The 21,722-nt window shown below is 51.2% G+C and overlaps 6 protein-coding genes across 6 annotated transcripts; 4 read left to right on the forward strand and 2 right to left on the reverse strand.

The window, feature by feature from the left end:
* Window positions 1–96: 96 nt before the first annotated feature.
* On the reverse strand, window positions 97–1,469 carry IAR55_006226 (uncharacterized protein; the record flags this gene model as incomplete). Its single annotated transcript, XM_066949311.1, has 8 exons — window positions 97–195; window positions 261–327; window positions 382–468; window positions 540–952; window positions 1,021–1,047; window positions 1,123–1,213; window positions 1,339–1,358; window positions 1,422–1,469. 8 exons carry the CDS (start codon window positions 1,467–1,469, stop codon window positions 97–99), a joined length of 852 nt encoding a protein of 283 aa, XP_066800319.1.
* A 488-nt stretch (window positions 1,470–1,957) lies between these two features.
* IAR55_006227 (uncharacterized protein) lies at window positions 1,958–3,482 on the forward strand (the record flags this gene model as incomplete). Its single annotated transcript, XM_066949312.1, has 3 exons — window positions 1,958–2,439; window positions 2,538–3,372; window positions 3,450–3,482. The coding sequence occupies 3 exons, from the start codon at window positions 1,958–1,960 to the stop codon at window positions 3,480–3,482; spliced, it is 1,350 nt and encodes a 449-aa protein (XP_066800320.1).
* An 841-nt stretch (window positions 3,483–4,323) lies between these two features.
* IAR55_006228 (6-phosphogluconate dehydrogenase, decarboxylating 1) lies at window positions 4,324–6,531 on the forward strand (the record flags this gene model as incomplete). Its single annotated transcript, XM_066949313.1, has 10 exons — window positions 4,324–4,337; window positions 4,508–4,541; window positions 4,689–4,747; window positions 4,808–4,851; window positions 4,914–5,240; window positions 5,303–5,493; window positions 5,555–5,850; window positions 5,907–6,051; window positions 6,109–6,355; window positions 6,413–6,531. 10 exons carry the CDS (start codon window positions 4,324–4,326, stop codon window positions 6,529–6,531), a joined length of 1,476 nt encoding a protein of 491 aa, XP_066800321.1.
* Window positions 6,532–6,962: 431 nt separating this feature from the next.
* IAR55_006229 (uncharacterized protein) lies at window positions 6,963–8,211 on the forward strand (the record flags this gene model as incomplete). Its single annotated transcript, XM_066949314.1, has 3 exons — window positions 6,963–7,280; window positions 7,476–7,593; window positions 7,658–8,211. The coding sequence occupies 3 exons, from the start codon at window positions 6,963–6,965 to the stop codon at window positions 8,209–8,211; spliced, it is 990 nt and encodes a 329-aa protein (XP_066800322.1).
* Window positions 8,212–8,736: 525 nt separating this feature from the next.
* IAR55_006230 (uncharacterized protein) lies at window positions 8,737–16,959 on the forward strand (the record flags this gene model as incomplete). The annotated part of the gene is made up of 14 exons (XM_066949315.1): window positions 8,737–8,934; window positions 9,107–9,917; window positions 9,995–10,079; window positions 10,145–10,274; window positions 10,328–10,395; window positions 10,453–10,687; window positions 10,741–10,961; window positions 11,016–13,293; window positions 13,346–13,495; window positions 13,570–14,670; window positions 14,740–14,870; window positions 14,924–15,058; window positions 15,110–15,424; window positions 15,486–16,959. The coding sequence occupies 14 exons, from the start codon at window positions 8,737–8,739 to the stop codon at window positions 16,957–16,959; spliced, it is 7,332 nt and encodes a 2,443-aa protein (XP_066800323.1).
* Window positions 16,960–17,419: 460 nt separating this feature from the next.
* IAR55_006231 (uncharacterized protein) lies at window positions 17,420–20,559 on the reverse strand (the record flags this gene model as incomplete). Its single annotated transcript, XM_066949316.1, has 14 exons — window positions 17,420–17,492; window positions 17,554–17,596; window positions 17,656–17,697; window positions 17,764–17,890; window positions 17,972–17,981; window positions 18,054–18,099; window positions 18,163–18,244; window positions 18,309–18,450; window positions 18,515–18,684; window positions 18,747–18,859; window positions 18,919–19,045; window positions 19,101–19,393; window positions 19,465–19,770; window positions 19,863–20,559. The coding sequence occupies 14 exons, from the start codon at window positions 20,557–20,559 to the stop codon at window positions 17,420–17,422; spliced, it is 2,271 nt and encodes a 756-aa protein (XP_066800324.1).
* Window positions 20,560–21,722: the final 1,163 nt, after the last annotated feature.

Genomic DNA, 21,722 nt, shown 5'->3' on the forward strand with positions numbered 1-21,722 from the left:
ATCCACATTTCGAGTATTCTCCTGCATAATGCTTTGACACGTCTCCTACAGCTTCGCATCTCGTGATAGACTGTGATATGCACTACTCGACGTGGTTCAGAGAGCGGTGATGACTTGAGCTCCAATGAACTCTTCCCCAGCAGGCAAGGTTTTGAACTCTCGGACATATCCTGGCTCAATGCAGACGTATCTCTCCTACGAGTTATCGGTCTCATCAGTGCTGTGCGTGGCGCTGGACTTCCTCTATCACCAGCACTCACCCATCCCTTGTCCTCCATGTCGGCCATCTTGCTTCCAGTCGCCTCTTGAGGGTTCCAGATTGTACAGCTAGGGACGGTTAGTAAGATCGTTGCACAGTTCAACATGTTGAGCCACACTCACTCCTCGAAGCCCCTGAAGCGGACTTTGAAGCCTGATCCTGCACCGTCGTCAACAGTAATCTCCTGTGACGGGACCTTTTGGTAAACTCTGCGTATGAATAAGCATTCAGCGGCTGGATTTATTGCTTCTGCGATCTGGTCTCTATGGCAGGAGCTCACCGGTCGATCTCCTTGTCAATGACCAGAGGGTTTCCGTCCGATTCGTCCAATTTCATACCGAGGACCTTATCCTTGTAGACAGTACCAGCGTCAACACCGTTGATCTTGATCTTGCTAGAATCAGGCACAGCCAGATAGTTGTGCAACAAAGCTTGGAAGATGAAGTCTTCCGAGCCAGTGTTTGTGATGTGGAGATCGGTTGATAACTGATGTTCGGTCAAGGTGACAACGTACGCAAGGGTGAACCTGTGAGGGAAGGAATCGGGAGGTGGAGGAGCTGCAAGTCGGATAGAGACACCTTCAGGTCTATCCATCACGATCTTGTCAAGAGTCCAGTCCTGAGTACGAGCGAAACCATGCTGGGACAAAGCGGCGTATTCTGGAGGAGACGAAGGGGGAGGGCCGAAGATGGGCTACGGACACAAATGTCAGCGTATGTCCAGGAGGCCAGAGGATGGGGCACCTCGGTAGAGATACTCACGAAGACAATGGGGATACCACCTCGGATCTAGCCTTCGTCAGCACATAAAGGAGCAAACCGAACGAATGCAAAGCTAACTTCAGCCGGTTCACCAGGACTCACGGGCTTGGACGAGTCGAGAGCGGATTTGCCACTGAGGAACAGACGTTCTTTGCCGCCCGACTTCCAAGAGGTGACAGTAGCACCGAAGAGGCTGCGAGAGTATTCGTTGAGAACAGGCGATGAGAGGTACAGATCAATGTAGGCAAAGGATTGAAAGTCACAAATGTCAGTTATGATGCCCCGGCCAGGATTGCAGTGATCTGGAATTAGACGCACTAGATCTCGGCACTGGCTCCCTGTAGCATGGTGTCAATTTCTCTCTTCGTCCCAAGGCGATCGTGGATCTGAAGTCAGCTCACCGATGCAGTATTGAGGATGATGGTCTTGCCAGTTTCAGTAACTCCCATTGTGATTCGTATGTCCGCAATGCTGCAAGAGGTCGGTGTGTAATAGCTTATTATCCTTGTGAGGGAGAGAGTAGTTCCACGGTTGATGTTGTGGTTTCCAAGTGATCGCGAGTGATTTGAATATCTTCTGGCTTGAATTGACATGAGTTGACAAGATCGGATATATCACTACCACGTCGTCACCGCTGGAGTTGCAAGGACCTGTGGAGGTGGGGAACAGGGAGGAAATGAGTATGTTACGTAATGAAGATTGACTTTTCCCTCATTCCGTCCCGCAGACGGTAGAAACGTGACCAGCTACAATCACACATCATGCGTCGACTATCAAACCAATTCGAATTCCCATCTCGGTATCATCAAAAGTGTTTTTGTCGTTGCTCAATACCCACGTCACATTCCTCCCTCTCAGACGCGACTGATCATTGGAATCACATTACCACCCAAGCCAATCTGGATACCGACAAAGTGATCGAGCGTACAATCATAACATGGCGACAGACTTGGATGAATATCATGATATATTACGACAGGCCGAAGTGGATTTCGCCCAGCCTCTCGACGACGATGATGTCGTGATGGACGGAACCACGTCCGAGGGCCATCCTGCTGGTGTTGTTCAACATCATTCGATCATAGCGGACGAGGATCACGATGATGGTGATTTCGTTGTCATGGAAGATCAAGGTCAAGGTCACGGCCAGGAGCCAGTACCAGAAGAGGATTCATTACCGGCGGTCTTGCTGGGTGAAGAGGACGACCAATCGACAAGACCACTAATATCGTCACTCCAAGATGAAAGCGTTCAGTTGCCTGCTCCGAATGAATTCGGAGGATTTGGAGGAGGAGATGAGTCGGATGATATGGTGAATCAGAATGGGAGGAGATTGACAGCCGCAGAGAAGAAGGAACGGCAGAAGGCCCAGAATAGGAAAGCGGCAGAACGAAGTCGAAATAAACGACGAGGAGAATTGTGAGTGTTCCTAGTGACATCGAGTATGACGACCTGGGTCGACCAACAGGTCTAGCTGTACACATAGGTGCAACACATGCTGATGCCAGATTGATCAGGATGGCGCTCGAACTCAATGTCGCAAATATGCAGGACGAGAACCAACGACTTCGCGCACGTCTATCGAGCCTTCTCAACTCAAGACAGCCCTCAGGCCCATCATCCATGGCATTACAAGATGAAACGGGCTTAGATCATCTCCTCACTTCGTCAGGTCCCGCAGGACCTTCCACTTCACCCGCACCTCCCGCTCAGATAGTGGGATCTGGAATAGATCACAACTATGTCTCCAAACTGATCAACGAGCTGGTGCAAGCCAAAACGACAGTCCTCATGCGATCTTTGGAACTGTCTAGCCTGAAAGACGGACAGGACCAAGAACAACAACAACAACAAGAAGGGGATGATTCGTCCGTGGAAAACGTGAAGGAGATGCGAAAGGACCTATTGGGAAGTCATGGGAAGCTAATTGGTCTGAGGGCGGAATTAGAGAGTCTCAAATCGATGGTCGAACACCTGAAAAGCGAGCAAGAAGGTTTAGGCGTGCAAAGAGCGCGGGTCTTGAAGGAGCTGGAGGGGAGAAGAGCCGTGAGAGACGCTGTGGCCAGTGCGGAAGGAGAGAGAACAGGAGCGGAAGAGCAAGAGGGAGGTGCGGAGGACGCGGTAGCAGCTGTCACCGCTGAGGAGATAGGAAACCCTGATCCTGCAACGGAAGAGGCACCATCTGAAGGAAGAGACGGCCCAGACACAGGTCATGGCGGTGCTCGCCAGAACGGGGAAGAGCAGGTCCAAGGCGAAGAGGAAGAAGAGGGCCATTCGAGAGGTGCTGGAGTCGACAAGGCATTATTGGATATCAGAGGATGGATCGATCAAGCTGTCAAAGATTGGGATCGGGTGAGTGTTGCATTAGACAAATTGCGCTGGAAGAACAACCTCTTGAGCATACAAGCTGATCCGCTGTCATCGAGTAGGAACCGGCTCAAGTTCCCAACGAGGGTGCGTGACCGGGAGACATTAGGCCGGAGGATGGAAGGAGTGGGCCGCATCATACAGCATCTCTGTTTCGAGATATGGAGACTAACGCTTGAGTGGGAAAGTTGTACAGGACATGTCAGTGTCAACGCCATGTATCATGTAAAACGTAACAAGCGTAACAAGCGGTCAGAGTATTTCATTGTGTGTGTCAGGAAGTGACAAGCCTGCGGAACGATTTACATGAAGTGCAGCGGTAAATGACGGCGGACAGCGACTTTTGTGTGGCAAGCCTCGCACAACTTCGGCCGGCTTTGCGGTTCGAACATACAAGGCTGTTGCCGCTTTTCGTTCTGGATTATACACCGCCGAGTCTTTCAGTACCATTGCTAGCATCACACATGCGACTGATCTGCAGTCCCATTTCACCAGCGTGTGCGGTGTTACATGATGCCGGTCAGTACTGCACGGAACTGGATGATAGACTACTCTCTCGTGGAACCGAATGGCATGCTGTTTTTTGGGGAGTTGGGGGGGAAAGATTGATATCCCGTTTCCGTTGTACTGCCACTAACGGCGTCATAGAGTGGGAAGTGGGAAGTGGAGGGGGAAAGGGGGGGAAAGAGGGGGATGTCCACTTTTCACGCTCTTCAACTTGATTTGAACCCTTTCCCAACCTCAAGGACCCTGAATTCGGGGCGACAACGGGCGCATTCACCAAACCAGAGCAACCTTCCATCCGTCTCCATCTCTCTTTTCTTTTCTCATCTATTATATATACACACTTTCTACTTTTGTGTTCTTCTCGAGTAAACAGTCTCTCGTGTCCTCTTCTCTTCTCCCTGCTACCACCTCACTAAAAACATATCCAAGATGTCTTCTGAACTGTGAGTTGATCTCCCGCGCATACTCGTCGACTACCATCAGGACCACTGGGCACATGGAAGGAGCAGATGGTCTAGGTGGATACACTACTGTCCCGCGGCCCGGTGTTCCGGATCGAATTTCTCGTGCTTGGTATCGATCAGCATGGTACTGACAAGGACGTCTTTGATAGCGCCGACGTTGGTCTCATCGGTTTGGCCGTCATGGTATGTCTCTTCCTCCGCTGTGTCAGCAGCGACTGTCATCAGCTTCCACCTAGAAGAGAATCGGACACGTCATTGACCTTTATTGATTTGCCATGAATTTCCCATCTTTGTTACTGTCTCCCTACACACATCCCACAATGTACACAGGGTCAAAACTTGATCCTCAACATGAACGACAAGGGCTTCAAGGTCTGCGCCTACAACCGGTGAGTGTGCTCGGGTCCGACTGCGGATCAGTTACAATTGCTGATCAAGCAATCTTACAGAACCATCTCCAAGGTCGACCACTTCCTCGAGAACGAGGCTAAGGGTGAGTCTATACACTCACACAGGCTTCCTCATCGATAAACCGTCGACTGACGTTCTGTATAGGAACCAACATCATCGGTGCCCACTCCATCCAAGAGCTCACCTCCAAGCTCAAGACCCCCAGGCGAATCATCCTCCTCGTCAAGGCCGGTCAAGCCGTCGACGACTTCATTGCTCAGCTCGAGCCCCACCTCGAGAAGGGTGACATCATCATTGACGGCGGTAACTCTCACTACCCCGACTCCATCCGACGAACTCACGAGCTCGAGGCCAAGGGTCTCTTGTTCGTCGGTTCCGGTGTCTCTGGTGGTGAGGAGGGTGCCCGAAACGGTCCTTCCCTCATGCCCGGTGGTTCCGACGCCGCTTGGCCCCACATCAAGGAGATCTTCCGTAAGCTTCAAATTCATACAAACGACGAGAATGCGTTCTGATGGCGTTTCTCGCGCATACAGAGAAGACCGCTGCTCAGGCTCAGGGCGAGCCCTGTTGCGACTGGGTCGGTGAGACCGGTTCCGGTCACTACGTCAAGATGGTTCACAACGGTATCGAGTACGGAGACATGCAATTGATCGCTGAGGCTTATGACATCCTCAAGCGAGGTCTCGGTCTTGAGGAGAAGGAGATCGCCGACATCTTCGACAAGGTGAGAGGGCGAGGGCGACCCTCCTCTTAGTTCGGCATTTGCTTACTTGGTTCTCTTTTAGTGGAACGGCGGTGTCCTCGACTCTTTCCTCATCGAGATCACCCGAGACATCCTCCGATTCAACGACACTGACGGTGTTCCCATGGTCCGAAAGATCCTTGACAAGGCTGGTCAGAAGGGTACCGGAAAGTGGACTGCTATCGACGCTCTCGATAACGGTATGCCCGTCACCCTTATCGGTGAGGCTGTCTTTGCCCGATGTCTCTCCGCCATCAAGGACGAGCGAGTGAGGGCCTCCAAGGCCATCAAGGGTCCCGAGCGACAACCCTTCCAGGGCGACAAGCAACAGTTCATCGAGTGAGTAGCGAGGCCTAGCAACGTGCCATTGTACAAGCTGCTGACTCTGATCTCAGTGACCTCGAGCAGGCTCTTTACGCCTCCAAGATCATCTCCTACGCTCAGGGTTTCATGCTCATGCGTGAGGCTGCCAAGGTTAACAGCTGGCACTTGAACAACGCCGGTATCGCTGCCATGTGGCGAGGTGGTTGTATTATCAAGGTGCGTCTAGAGTTGATTTTCGAGTGAACCACCGTTGACTGACACTGCACGATCTAGTCGGTCTTCCTTTCCGACATCACCGCCGCTTACCGAGAGAACCCCGCGCTTGAGAACATCCTTCTCTCCCCCTTCTTCTTGTCGGCCCTCGAGACTGCTCAGGCCGGATGGAGACGAGTCATTGCTCAATCCACTCTCTGGGGTATTCCCATCCCTGCCCACACCACCGCCTTGTCCTTCTTCGACGGTTACAGGACCGAGACCCTTCCCGCTAACCTTATTCAAGGACAGCGAGACTTCTTCGGTGGTGAGTAGGGCTCGTCAACTCATCATCATTGTCAAATCAACTGATGTCATTTCGTAGCCCACACCTTCCGAGTCGTTCCCGGTATGGGCAACGACCACCTCAGCGAGAGCGAGGATGTGCACGTTAGGTGGACCGCTACCTCTGGTAACGTCTCTTCTTCTACCTACAACGCTTAATCAGGTCATTGGGTGTCTGTGGGCAGAAGTCGGGAGGAGATTGCGTTCCTTTGACTCTTCTTGAGTGACAGTAGTATAAGATAAATGCATCTCTTGCTTGGTCCCTTGGGGCAATGGAGCCAAGGCAGACAGACCATTAACATTGTCAATGTTACTGGAGTGTCCAGCAAAATGACAGGGCGCCAGAGTTCGGGTTGCGCGGAATCAAATCTGTGAGAGCAAAAGTGCTACGTCATCGCTTGAGTGGGGTAAAGCCATACACCCCATTCAAAATCCTCCCCTATCCCATTCAAAACTGTTTTTGCCATCCGCTATATCAACTCAATCACACAGATATCATTATCACTCATCCATTCATCTGCCCATGGAATAGCGCACCACTGAGTGTCACAGAGAATCATAGGCGCACCGAATCGTTTGACTCTTGCATCATGTCCACCACATCCCTACTTCAAACTGCTCTCCAAAACCTGCACGTTTCTCAACAAGTACACCAACAATCCCACACGCCTCGACCGCCCTCTTCACTCGGCTCCTCGCGTCATTACGACCCGGAACACGATCGCGAATCCATCACCACCTCATCATCGACAGGCGGCTCCGTCAGCGGTAGTGGCGATGAAGAGACGGATGAGGACGAGATGATCAGTGTAGGGAAGGGGACGAGACCGGGTACGCCCACGGGGAAAGGGATGCAGTTGGGTCAGAGATTGCCCAGTGCTTTAGGTGGGAAGAATACGAAAGATCCGGTGAGTTGGTTTACGGGGTGGTACTCGCGGGATATAGGTCCGGCTTGACCGGAGCGCCAAAGCTGGAATGTAGCGGGGTGCTGGAGTGATTCAGAAGCGGCGGCTTCAGGTTATGTTGGTCGGCTGAATGGCTGAGGGGGACCAGCAGCACCTGAAAAAGGTTTTACTGAACGCTGGCTAATCTTTCCCTCGCAGCTCCGCATTCTCCCAACACATATCGCAGTAAGAATCTTCTTGTCGCTGGATATCAAATCTCTCGCGAGATGCGATAGGGTCTCGAAGCGATGGCACAAATCGTCCACTCTGAACTATGGTATGTCTCCCACGAAGCTGGACTACCATACTTGCCCAAGCTGATAGCCTTGCATTCACTGCAGTTTGGTTCCTTCAAAATCGTGCACTCGTCCTTCCCCGAATTGCACTGCCTGATGTCGAAGGCGGTAAGACACGCAAAGTCGACCACGAGATTGAATTTTTCGATCCTTATGACAAGACGCCACGACTGTCTTCCCTTCCTACACCGCCTATGCCTTCCACACCCCAACCCCAATGGACCAAGATGGAGTCCAAGAAATCGTGGAAAACAGCGTTCAAAAATACGTTCAAGAGAACCGATCCAACTGCCGAACCCGAGGTAGATAGCAGACGAGTCGATATCTCTAGTCTACATTCATCGGGTTTCTCGACTCCCAACGGTCTAGGAGGTGGTGGACACGGTTATTCGGGACTGGGAAGTGGAAGCGCGGCGAGGTGGGCGGAAGCGGAAAGTGAGGCTGCGTTGAGTAGTACGGAAAAGAAAATGGCGGCAAGAGAGAATTACAAGTCATTAGGTGGGAGGAAGAGCAAGACCAAAAGGAAGATGGGAGGGACATTGGGGTCGAAAGATAAAGGTGGTGCCGTGGATGATGGGAGGTTTGAAGCTCCATGGTGAGGAGGGAAAACGGAATGGAAGATGTGAGATGCGTGGTTTGCTTTCTGTATGATACTTCTATGGCCACCTAATTGATTTCAGTCCGCCTTGGACTGGTGCAAGAACACCTTCCAATCCGCACTCATATGGATGCTTGTGATCATTGTCTCTCGACACACAGTGCACCATGTCCTGGACTATTGGTTTGCTTCACCGGCTTTGTGACAGGGCCAGATTTGTGATGTTGTTGAATCCAGGGTGAATGATTTGATTTTAGTGAAATGTCGGACAACATTAGCACATGTCGCGTCCCATTTCAGGTCTCCCGGACGCGCCCGTACGGTGAGGGAAAAGAAAACACACGTCGCAACATGAGCTGAAGCGGGAGCTTAGCTTACAGAAGCTGCTCTGTTGATTTCTTTCCTTCTTGCTCTGACATACATCATTCATATCCATCTTGGTACTGCCCCACTTATACCGGCTCACTTCGCACTCTTCTCTCAGGCAGATCAAGGGGTGCAGGTCCACCCCAACCCATCAACGACCATGGCGATAAATATCTCTGCCAGTCCTGCGAAGGAACGGAGTGATCTGAAAAGATCTGCGTCGATGAACAAAGTCTACGTCGATGTGGATCTGACGATGGACAGCGAGGATGAGGATGAGGATGAGGATGATGAGAGGGTCTTTAGAAGACCTCTGGCTTCGCTGAAAAGGGAAAATAGAGGAGAAAAGAGGAAGAGGGTAAGTGCAAACGCTTTGACTTTCGTTCTCGAACGACTTTCGAGGTGATGGTGTGCTCTTCGACAATTCCCAACACAACAAGGGATAAAGATTTGTGACATGCTCCGTAGTCAACGTCTACTCCTGATTCCTGATCACAAGCTGATATTGACATCTTACTTGCTGCTTGCAGGTCGCTTCATCACCTCTTGAATCAGTCAACGACGAATCCCCTTCCACTCCTCGCGAATCCGAGTCCGAAGGCTCCGTTGCTCCTGGATCAGATCTCGGAGAAGAGGAATACGAAGTGGAATACATTGTTGATTCTCGATTCACCCGATCAAGAAATGGCAAAGTCCTCGAATTCCTTATCCACTGGACTGGATACGGTGTGAAAGACCGGTCATGGACTTTGGCAAGTGAATTTCACGACGATGATCCGCCTGTCAAAGCTTTCTACGAGAAATATCCCAGTAAGCCAGGATCAAAGCAAATAGCGGAAGTCAAGCGAGAAGCAGAAAGCAAATCGGTACTTTCGTCGATGTCAACGTCAAGGTTGACACCGAAGAGAGGACAACCTTCCACCTCTGTCCATTCCTCAAGGACTAAACCTACAACAACGATAGCCACGTCTAAAGGACAAGGTATCAAGAATTTCTTCGAAGTGATCGACAAGAGACCAAAGGGCAAGGAGAACGAAGAATATACTCCGACCACACCGAGTAAGAAGGGAAAAGAAAAGGCCAGACAACCAAGAGTCGAAGTGGAAATATACTCCAAGACCAAAGAACCGGAGAAGAAGAAGAGGAAATCGGAGGAAAAGAAGAAGAAGGTCCAAAGCGATGAGAGCGACGGGAGCGATTTCGTCATGGATGACGATGATGACGATGGCGAAGATGATGACGATGGCGCAGATGGGGATTTCAAGTCGGAAGATGATGGTGATGATGATGATGCAGCGGTCGAAGAAGACGAGGATGATCTTGCTTCATTCGACGAGGAAGGCGAGTGAGAGATTTATGTTACGGTTTTCTCTTCCGTTCTTCCACACCGACCGACTGATTTGTGGTGTTGACTGCAGAAACTTCCAAGGCGAAACCGGCGAAGAAGACTTCAGGTGGATGGGGCATCAAGGTCAAGGGCCCCAAGAAGGCTCCAGTCCAGTTGTGCGTTTGCTCACACACACCCAATCGTGACATATCCATTCGATCAGCTGACAATTCACGTTCAGGGGTGCTTTCAAAACCGGCGTCAAGCCTTTGGGACAAAAAGCAGACATCAGATCTGCAATCAAAGCAATGAGTGAGGATCTGCCACCTATGAACGACATCGAGACTATGTTCGATCACCTAGTGTCAAGGGTGAGCTAAGTTATCGCTGTCACGGGGACAGGTTGCTCACTTCTCTCCTGCAGGTTCCAGATATCGTCCAACTCGTGAAAAAGCTGAACGGACGAAAGCTTCGAGTCGCTACTATGTGCTCGTAAGTAGATGCGGACCGCATTAGATCAGAAACCAATCTGATAACCATGGGCCGTAGAGGGACCGAGTCCCCTCTTTTGGCTCTGAATATGATTGCCAAGGCTATCAAAGCGCAGCACGGTCTTCCTCTCGCGTTCGACCACGTCTTCTCATGTGAAATTGAGCCTTTCAAGCAAGCTTACATTGAAAGGAATTTTGCGCCTCCGATCCTGTTCAGAGATGTCACTGAGTTGGGGAAGAAGAGAGCGCACACAGCGTATGGTTCCTTGGTCGAAGTCCCGGGTAATGTTGATGTAAGTGTCAGGGCGAGCGAGGACGAGGTAACAATTGACTGAGGTTCACTTAGATCCTCATTGCCGGAACGTCATGTGTCGATTACTCGAACTTGAATAACGTGCAACAAGATATCGATGCCAATGGAGAGTCAGGTCGAACGTTCCGAGGAATGCTCCAATGGGTCAAGAAGCACCAACCGCCGGTCGTCATATTAGAGAACGTGTGTAATGCGCCGTGGGATAAGGTCGTACAATACTTCGCGCAGATAGACTACGATGCCCAATTTACTCGGTAGGCGCCATTGAGGTCGTGACAGCGTTACCTCTGCTGATGAAGCTCTGCTAGCCTTGACACAAAGGAATTCTATATTCCCCACACCCGTACTCGAGTTTATCTTTTTGCCACTCCCATGAAAAGAGGTAGCAGTGATCACCTTGCGGAGAAATGGGCAGCTACCGTCAAAGACATGAAGAGACCTTGGTCGTCTCCCTTCGAAGCTTTCCTTTTACAGACCGACGACCCCAACATCCATCGAGCACGACTTGACTTAGCGTCCGCGAAAGAACAACGAGATGGCACGCAACGGAAGCCGACCGACTGGAACAGGTGCGAATCGAGACATCAGCGAGCTAGGCAAGAGGAGAAGCTAGGATTGCTTCGTCCTCTGACATCGTGGCAGGAGGCCGGTGTGTGTAAGGGTCTCGATTGGACCTGGAATGACTGGCTTCTCACCCAGACAGAAAGAGTCCTGGATCTTCTCGAGATCTCGACTCTGCGAATGGCGAAAGACGGCATCGATTCTGGCTTCAAGGCTTGTATTTGGAACGTCAGTCAGAATGTTGATCGACAGACTGGATCTTCCAAAACCGCTCTCGCACCTTGTCTGACGCCAAACATGATTCCCTGGGTCACCATTCGAGGTGGACCTGTCACCGGACGAGAAGCGCTTGCTCTTCAAGGTATTCCAGTCCGAGAACTTCTCCTCACGAGTGAGAATGAAGATCAGCTCGCGGATCTTGCTGGTAATGCCATGACCACGACAGTTGTTGGCGCGTCGATGCTCTCTGCTCTGCGCGTGGCTCTCGACAAGTTGACGGAAGGTCAAAATGCCGCTGCCGATGCTGCAAAAGTCCTGAAAGACGCTGCCGTCCATGATGATCTTGTGGCGAAGCGGATCATTGGCGAAGACAACCTTGAACGGGCCGATCTCGACCTCGCGAAAGTGTCCAAAGCTAGTCTTACCGAGACTCTAGACTACGCAGAAAGAAGCTCGCGACACTGCCAGTGTGAAGGTCAATCAGGAACTGCTTCCCCAATCGAGGAATGTACAGCGTGCGGCTATCGAGCATGTAAATTGTGCGGTGGACGACCGGACCATCAATACGCTCCTTGCAAGAATGTACGGGTCGAGCCTGGAGAGTTCGAACATCGATTCAAGGAGTTGTTGCCCATGCGAGTACAGATTGCTGGTTTGACCGAACGGTCTCTCGCCAAATTGAGGTCCGACGCCGAGAAGATCGGAAAAGGTACAGTGGATGAAAAGGACTGGAAGCTGTGGAGCCGAGCGGTTATCAAAGGTGTCGAAGATGCAGAGTTCAGATTCAGGTATCTTAAAAGGCAATACACCTGGACAGCGGTGTATGAGGCACCTCACGCCCAGCTGGATCTCTTCCTTCAAAGCCGAACACCAGAATGGCGACTCACCATCAAAGCTCCAGCGACTGAGCCAAATAACAGTAGACTCCGAGCTCTTCTCCTCCATCCCATTGCTCGACTACGTTTTGACGTCAACGGACAGGACGTCCTGTGTGGCCCATGGGAGCTGTGTGTTCCCACTCAACAATCTTTCAACATCAGCGTCATCGGTCGAGGCGAGCTTGTGCCAACTTGGCAAGCGGCTCTCGGTCTCCAAGATGGTCTGGAGAAAACCCAACGATGGTCTCAGATCGAAGTCCAAGTTCCGCCCAACGCAGAGAAAGCCCTTGATCGGAAACTCTCAGGAAAATACACTCTCCTTCCCAAATGTGGACAGGCAATGTCTTCACTTCACAAAAAGGAGTACGATGAAGCGGACAAGGGTCTCCCTCAACTGTTCTTCTTCCTCGATCCAACTCGATGTGGAGAAGCCGAAGACGATGCCTTTGTATTCTCGACCAGCACCGAGCGACTTGATTATGGGACTGAACGAGCAGTCATCGCGGTGCTCGAATCCAAGTGGCGTGAAAATTCAAAGGCAGAGCAGAGGGTCAAATTGGATGTCCGCGGTGGTTGGGTGATCTGCAACGAAGCTCATCTCACCGCTGTGGGAGGTAGCGACATCGCTGTTGTCAACGGCGATGCATCTTCGGTCCGTCGAGATACAGCCACCTATGCCATTCCCGCTTCTTCGTCGTCCATTTCGGTCCAGCTCGACAACAACGCATGTACCCACGCTACGGCCCTGCTGGCTTGCCGAGTACCCCTAAATCCCGCTCATTCGGAAAGTATGTGGAGACACAAGGCTTGGGGAGAGATCGATCTACTGCATCATGGAAATGCCACTTTCGCAAATCTCGCTTGGATCACCGAAAGATTACCTCCTCTTGACAAGCTCAGCAGATGGACCACACTGGCGGAGATCGATGTGAGTCCTTTGATGAACAGCCCCTCAAGGACAGCACTGACAGTGAGTGCAGACCGTTGGGACAGCTTGCGAGAGGTGCGCGCCAAGGGCTCCGAAAATCCATTGGATCAGAAAAGCGGGTAAACCCAACAAAAACGGTGGGAAGACCAAAAGTACCATTGTTGCTTTCGAGGACAAGCTCGAGGCTGGTAGATACGAGCATGTGCGTGTGTACTTCCCGCCTCTCACCTAAGCGTGACCTGAGCGTGTACTGACCTTCACCCATCAACTGTCTAGGCTTTGAAGAATCGTCCAGCTCCCTTCGTTGTTCAGCTCCGGCTCGACAATGACATCGGATCATTCCGTATTGGTCTCAACATCGTCTCCCTGGCTCATCGAGCTCTGTCTCGACTTCCTGTTAGTAATCAAAAAGGCAAGATTCAGCTCTCCTGGCGACTCACGCCCGGTCAGATTGCGGATGTGCCTCACTCTCCGCGTGTCTTCATTCTCCCCAGCAATAAGCGGGACCCGGAACATCCTCAGCCAAAGGGTTTCAAGCTATTCCTGCGTAAAGAGCAGCTTCGATCTCTCTGGTGGATGCTAGAGCAGGAGAAGACGGAGGGTAAAACGCATACTTTCGTGGAAGAGGAGATTTCGGAAGCTGCTCTTCCTGCCCTGGGCTGGAGAGCGGAGGGTAAAGCCGAGCGACCAGTCATGGTCCGTGGAGGTGTCATTGCCGACCAAGTCGGGTATGGAAAAACGATCATCTCCCTGGCCCTCATCGCTCAATCGAAGGGGCTACCCGAACCTGAGCCTGCGCCTCCTGGCTTGATCGACCTCAAAGCTACACTGATTGTCGTTCCCGGTCATCTTTCCAAGCAGTGGCCCAGCGAGATCGCTCGATTCACAGGGCACATGTTCAAGGTCGTCGTCATCCAGAATATGAGGGATCTGCAAACCAAGAGCATCCAAGAACTCGCAAAGGCAGATATCATCGTTATGGCTTCGGAGATTTTCGAAGCCGATGGTTATTGGGAGAGATTCGAATACCTCTCTGCTCAATCCGAAGACTGGTTGAACGACAAGCAAGGCGGACGATTCTTTTCAGATCGATTGGAGACTGCAATGACGAGCTTGAAGTCGCAAACGGAGATTCTGGCGAGCCATGAAGGGGGCGCGGAACAAGCTGAGAAGGCAATGCAGGACAGGCAGAGACTGGCCAAAGAAGTTGCTGAAAGCAGGAAGACAGCTCATAAGACAGCCAATTTTGGAAAGAGGATGAAGGGTCAGGCTTACAGGGATAGATATGATGCGGATCCTGCGGCTGGGAAAAAAAAGGACAAGCCTACGACTGTAGAAGATGTCGAGAAGTGGGAGGCTTCGGAAGAGGAAGAAAGTGTCAGTGCTTTATGAAGTTCCAGTGTTACGGTTCATGGAGCATGGGACATGTGCTTATGGGCGGAGCAGGACCACGATGACGAAATGAGCTCTGAGCCCATTCCGACTTTCAGAAAGGCCAAAGGCGTCGAATCGTTCACTAGTTCCAGTGTGGTCACTAACTTCAAAATGCTTTCAAACCCGGTCATGCATATGTTCCGGTGAGTGCTTGCGCATGTTGATGAGAAGTGAAGCTTAGACCTCAATGATACAGCTTCCGACGTGTCATTGCGGATGAATTCACATACCTTGAGAAGCAGAGTTTAGCTGCTCTACTACGTCTCTCGTCCTGCTACAAATGGGTGCTGTCCGGTACTCCACCTGTCAGCGATTTCCCCGCAATCCGAAGGTGCGTGAAGAAAAAGACGACATGCTTTACAGTACTGACGATCACGCGTAGTATTGCCGCCTTCATGGGTATCCATCTGGGAATCGAGGACGACGCTGAAGGAAACGCTCAAGCTCAGAAAGCACGAGCGAAGGAACAGACACAAGCCGAGAAATTCCACGCTTTCAGAGAAGTACACTCCCAAGCATGGCATCGACGACGGGACGATCTCGCGCAGGAGTTCTTGAACACTTTTGTAAGGCAGAACATTGCAGAGATCGACGATATACCGACGGTGGAGCATATCCATACTATCAAACTGCCCGCATCTGAAGGTGCGGTGTACTTGGAGCTGGAGCATCACTTGCAGGCTCTGGAAATGCAAGCGTGAGTCTAGGTGCTGACTGCAGAGCTGTCAATACTGATGTCTTTGGATTCTTTATCACAGACGAAAGGAGACCAAGTTCAAAAATGTTACTCAAGGTGATCGAAACGCTCGTCTAGAAGAGGCACTTGTCGATTCGAAGACTGCTGAAGAAGCGCTACTCAAACGATGTTGTCACTTCACTCTTGATCTTACCGACAAGAAACGAGATGAGAAATCAGCTCAAGAGGCTTGCGAGCATATTTCGGGCGCTCGAAGCAAGCAGCTCATCGGATGCGAAGAGGATTTGGAACGGTCCATCAACATTGCTGTCGCCCTTCACTGCTGGATCAGAAAGAAGGGTTCTTTCGGGAAAGGCGATGACGATCGACAACACTTCAAAGAATGGGTCGACTTCTCTTCCGACAGGTCACAGCACCAAGGTGATTCCGAAGCTGCCGAAAGGCTCATCAAGGTAATGGCGAAATGTGGGATCAAGAATGGCGTGATCCCGTCAGAACCGGCGGACGGCAAATCGGCTAAAGTGGAGAAAGGAGGAAAAGTGGAAGATGTGAAATGGCAATTGCGAGAACAGACCCATCTCCTGCGAAGACTGTCGAAAGAGCTAGTCGCACGAGTTCGATCCTTGCGATTCTTCGAAGTGGTGAGAAAGCTGCAAAAGAACGAAGCGGAAGGTCAAGCGGTCCTAGAAGCTTCTGCGTGTGGACACAAACCTTCGTTTGACCCGAAGACCGAGATGGCTGTCTTGTCGTGTTGTGGCCATGTGGCATGTTTCGACTGCATGACGAAAGCTGCGGACTCGCAACGATGTGTCAAGGGGAACGAGTGCCATGCTGCCGTCCGACATACGAATATTGTCAAGGTGACATCACTCGGTATCGAAGGTGAACTCTCTTCCGGTCGATACGGCGCGAAACTTCGGAAGCTCGTCGACCTGATCCATTCGATCCCCAAAGACCAAAGAGTATTGGTCTTCCTCCAATGGGAAGATCTGGCCGGGAAAGTAGGAGAGGCCTTGCGATCCGGAGGGATCTCCCATGTGACTTTGAGTGGTACTGTCAAATCACGAGCGAACACTTTGGACAGATTCCAATCCGAAGACAGTTCCGACTCGGGCAGCAAAGATCGCGTTCTCCTTCTGAAGATGAATGATGCCAGTGCCGCCGGATCGAATCTGACGACTGCGAACCATGCGATTTTCCTAGGACCGTTGTTCACTAATTCGTTATTGAACTATCGAGCGGTGGAAACTCAGGCGATAGGACGGATCAGGAGATATGGACAAGAGAGAAAAGTCCACATTCATAGATTGTTGGCGTTGGACACGATCGATATGACCATATTTGAAGCGAGAAGAGCGGAACTGAGAGCGAAACCGGATTACGAAGAGGTCCCAGTGGAAGAGTATAAAGGGAAGAAGGTGGTTCCAAGGAAGAGTAAGAGTAAGATGGAGGTGGAGGTGGAAGTTGAAGTCAGTCCGCGGAAGAAGATGAAGAAGCATGTGGTGGAAGAGGATGAACCGATCGAGGTAGACTGATTCTATTGTTCAGTCGCTCGGTCGGTGTCAGGAGAAGAAGAAGAAGAAGGAGAAGAAGGAGAAGAAGGATTTTTGTACGTTTTGCATAGTATTCGAGTACAGGCATGTAGTTAGTTGTTTTGATACATCCATTCCTTTCACCTTGCATCATACTTTCTTGGGCTTGCACGCATCGCTTCTCGATCCCATCATCAAGTGATAGTATTATGCCATTCGGTATCGTTCTATACTGCGGGATCGTAATGAAGACCCGTTGATATTTGATGTTGACAACAAAAATGGAAAAATTTGGAACCGAGGTCTCCAAGATAGGTCAGGACAAGTGGATATAGCTGTGAATATTCCAAGATAGGACAAGGGCCATGATGGGTTCCCATTATCTGAGTCGAGGGAGTGAAATTGAAGGACTTTGCGTCCAACGATAGAAGATCGCTGCGTGAATCGCCATTGCCGCCGGCGCCTATCGCTTCGCCTTCTTGTTGGCGTTCTGCTTAGCAACAAGGTTATCCGACCCATTCTCATTGAATGACGGTCTGGCAGTGTCTCGTCAGCATCCGAGAGCTCTCTCGCAACCTGGACGCATCTCGTACTCACCCGTAATCGAACCGGATCTCCTCATGTCGCTTGATCGGTCTCACTACGATACATTCAGTCTTGGCTCAATAAGCGCAATAGAGGCAGGACTCGAGCACATACGGGTTTGGAAATACACTCTCTGTTCGTTATGCACGATCGTCACTGCACGTCATAATTCGTCTGTCAACCAAGTCTGACGACCAGAAAAAATCACATAAACGAGCTCACCCGCCGCACCACAATTCACCTCATTTCCTTTCCCACTGTTGATGAACCGCGTCTCGTTCCCGTAGCTAGCCGAATCGATCTCAGCGTCTTCGTTGAGGGAGAAAAGATATGTCCGACCGATGTGTTTCTGCATTGGTTCGTATCAGGTTAGCGATCAGCTTGGCATTCGCTCGCACTGAGCCTAACTGGAGCTGATGACAAGACCCACGTTGACTTGACTGTTTCCAAGCACACACAGACGGTCCGTAAGCAATGAATCAAGCCAATCGAGATCCACGTTCGCGACTCACTCTCGGCGTAACCCCTCCAAGTGAGAAATCACCTCTCCTACATACTCTAGAGAAGGGAAAACAACCCGTCAGTGCCGCCTTGAGCGCAGAGCAGTAGAAAGTCACTCACCCCCTAAGACCACATGACTGCTAATGTCCTGATCCGCAAAGAGTCCATAACCTGCAACAGGACTGATGCCAACCCTCAATTTCTGGAAAAAAGGGTCAAGCCAAAGTCAGCTGTGACACCAATGATGGTTGACTCTCGTCACTCACTGGCCAATTAGCCTTCTGCAATTGCACGTTACTGCAATTCACCCATCCCTGAGTATCACGAGCCACATCTTCCCATTCGCCGTTATCCGGTCGAAATCGACCAGTCGGGTAATCGCGGCGATGTCGGATATCCAGCTCCTCTCTGCGTCTACTCGTCAACTTCCCAGTCTGTCATTTCGAGATGCCGCAGATGTTACTGTACTCACGCAGCTCCACATGACCCACATAGCTCAGGATCACATTCTCGCCGATTGATTCGGCACGGACACTTTTCTGGTAGACATACTCTCTGCGTTCGTTTGACCCCAGTGCTGGAGTAACGGGGAGCTCGTTTACACTGACACCCCTGATGGCGTCGCATACAGCTAGGCGGACACTAAGGGACGTTCAATGTCAGTCCGATGTTGCTGCCACACGTTTCCACTGGCAGCAGCTTACACCACAATTCCTCCCGCAAGGCCAATCGGTATTCGCGCACTTGCACTCACCCGCGACGCACGGTCCCGTATGGTCGCACTCGTCAAAGCTGTTGTGTTTGGCCGTAGGAATAGCTGCAATAGCATCGTCAACATCGTAGCAACCAACAAATATGAAGTGAGTTTGGACTCACGGATACGGAAGCTCTTCGATTTTGTCTTCGCCAGTGTCGTAGGTCTAGTCAGGGGGTCTGGTTCATGTGCTGCAGGAGAGACAGAGGGCTCTACGGAGCCAAGAATTGACAGTGTCTCCAAGACCACCTACCACCAATGTGTATCAGTTGCGAGCACTTCTCGTAGAAACACATAAACTCACCTCCAAACACGTTCTATTCGGATGAGCTTCTCGTAGGACACAAACACTTCGACAGTCCAGGTTGTCCAGTTCGAAAAGAAGCGATTTCAACATCTCCCTCTCTGCTTCTGGCCATTTCCGCGGCGACTTGATGGACATGATCTCCAGTTCTGAGAGGGTGTAAGGCGAGTGGCAGTTGTTCGGACACGAGCCATTCAGCAAGGACAGAACGGTCGAACGCGATACACTGGATTCTTCTTCGGGCCGAACGTGATCAGAGTATTTGAGCATGAATGTCCCGTCGACGATCCCAGCTGAGATCATCCTCCGCATGTCAGACAGTCTTCTGCTACCCTTAGGGGTGGTCGCAGAACAGCACACTCACTATGCCTTGTGCAGCCGACTCTGACACAGCCCGGTCTCGCACATTCACACTCGAACATGTCTTGCATGTCGGAAGGATTGACCTCTTCCTCTGGCACTTCCAAAGGCGGTTCCCATTTCCTCTTGACCGGCCGTTGGCCCTCTGTTTCAAAGTCAGGACGTCGAGGAAAGGGAGGTAGATCTCGATCCAGATCCACGTTTTCTATCGTCGCCCATGGTTGAGGTAGGACACGAGTGGAGTCAGCCTGTTGTGGAGTGACATTGGTTTGCTTCAGTCGACGAATAGTCTCCACCAAGATGATCTCGACTGATTTCAGATTCCAGCGATGATATCAGTGTGTGATCTCACAGCGTAGCCGTCAAGCGACGGACGAGACCACACTGGGTGCAGCGACTTACTATCCGCATCTCGACCCGGTTCATCGAACTCCCTCCTCATGCCGAACTTCTTCGAATACTCGAGCTCATCAAAGTCGGCATCGTCGCCGAAACATGGTATGAACGGCATCGACTTTGATTCGGGTTTCCATATACTGCTAGTCCCTCCTACGCAGAACGTATATGAAGGGACTCGAGTCACAGGTATGCTCATGGTGAGGGCGAATGAGCCTTCCTTCGGCGGACGTGGTTGTACGAGTTTGGGTGGAGGAAGTTTTTTGCTTGATGATCCGGGCTGGTCCCCAGAAGGCCGACGCCAAGTGATCAGATCTGGCGTCGCTGAGGATGAAGAATAGGAGGAACCACCCGGGGTGGATGTCGATGAACTGGGTATGATCGGACGTCGAGCAGGAGCTAGACTGTCGGCAGCGAGAGAGTCAGGCGTCGGGATGGATACTATATCTTCTACCGCCGACAAAGCTGCCAATTTCCGTCCGAGCTTTCCATGACGCCTGACTTGCTGCACATCCTGCCTCTCGGCAGCCTTGAGCAGGCCGTCATCGGCAAGAGGAAGTGTGCTGGGAGGTTTCCATTCGTAAAAGTCATTCCATACTTGGTTGAAGGTCTGTCGGACAGTACTGTAAATCTGTATATCTGCGAGAGTCGGAGTGGAAGCTGAGGGAGCAGTAGGGAGAGAAGACGCTAAGCTTGAGGACATGGGAGAATCAAAGGCGCCTGATCCGGTGGTAAAGGGAGGAAGAATGTCACAAGAGGATGGAGAGACGAAGGGAAACATATAGCACAAGGAGCAAAAGGATAAGAGAGCGAAGGAAGACTGCCGAGACCAGGTAATGTTGTGCGATTGTTGATTAACGCGAGGTGGAGGTTGATTTTGTCGTTGATTTCCGCTCCAATCGCTCCATTGTTTTCATCTTCACTCCTGCATGTGAGACGATCAAAGACTTGGTTGACTGGATATAGGCTTGCTCTTGGTAGGTAGAGCCATTGTTGCATGCGGACCCCGTACATATACACATATGGGAGGAAGCAGGCAGTTTGCAATGACAGCTGCGGCCCTCGCTCCCTGGCTGACCTCTGTGGTCGCACCGCTTGTCTGTCGCCAACTATGAATCGCTTCGTGTCACTCCAGGAGATACGTTCATAATTGAACAGTAGACAAAAGTTACCTCCAATACTTTGCTTCACCAACTCGCAATCCCAGCTTCACATCAGGGCGCTCAAGATATCATTTTCGCTGTACTCAAGTAGCGAAATCAATGGTTTCTGCCATACTTGTCTACTTGAGCTGACTGAGATCTGGGTCTGGAATGGACAATACCATATTTGGTCAAGCTGCGAAGCTGCCGGAGCTAGAATGATATGCGGCGTAGCACTGGCGTGAGAAGACCGACGATATTGTCTGATACGCTCGCTATTGTGCGCCTCTTGTCACCCGCCAACCCTCCCCGCCCCCCTTTCTCTCCCCAATCACCGTCTGACCCATATAGACACCCTCACAATGTATAAATAGAAGGATGTCAATCTCGGACCCTCTCCGCGACCTTGAATAGGAAACAGCCACGATCGACAAGCACCATGCGAGTCTGTAGATCTCTGTAAAAACAATGCCTAAGCAAGAGATGCAGCGGCGTCCGATGGGTGAGATGCCGTTCCTGGCCGAAGCTATGTATAGGCGTGTATTGGACAAGGATCCCAAAGACGCCTGGCCACGGCGGTGACAACGAGGCTTCGTCTTCGAAAGCGGTACTGTAGGGCGATCCAGCTCCCGTAACCTGAGGCGAGGCGAGAGAATCCAGGTGGTTCCCATAACAATAATTCAGAGATCGACGAGAAATGCGTCCACCCTGACACCTCGGCCGC

This window comes from Kwoniella newhampshirensis, chromosome 13 (assembly GCF_039105145.1).
Source record: "Kwoniella newhampshirensis strain CBS 13917 chromosome 13, whole genome shotgun sequence".
Classification (NCBI taxonomy): domain Eukaryota; kingdom Fungi; phylum Basidiomycota; class Tremellomycetes; order Tremellales; family Cryptococcaceae; genus Kwoniella; species Kwoniella newhampshirensis.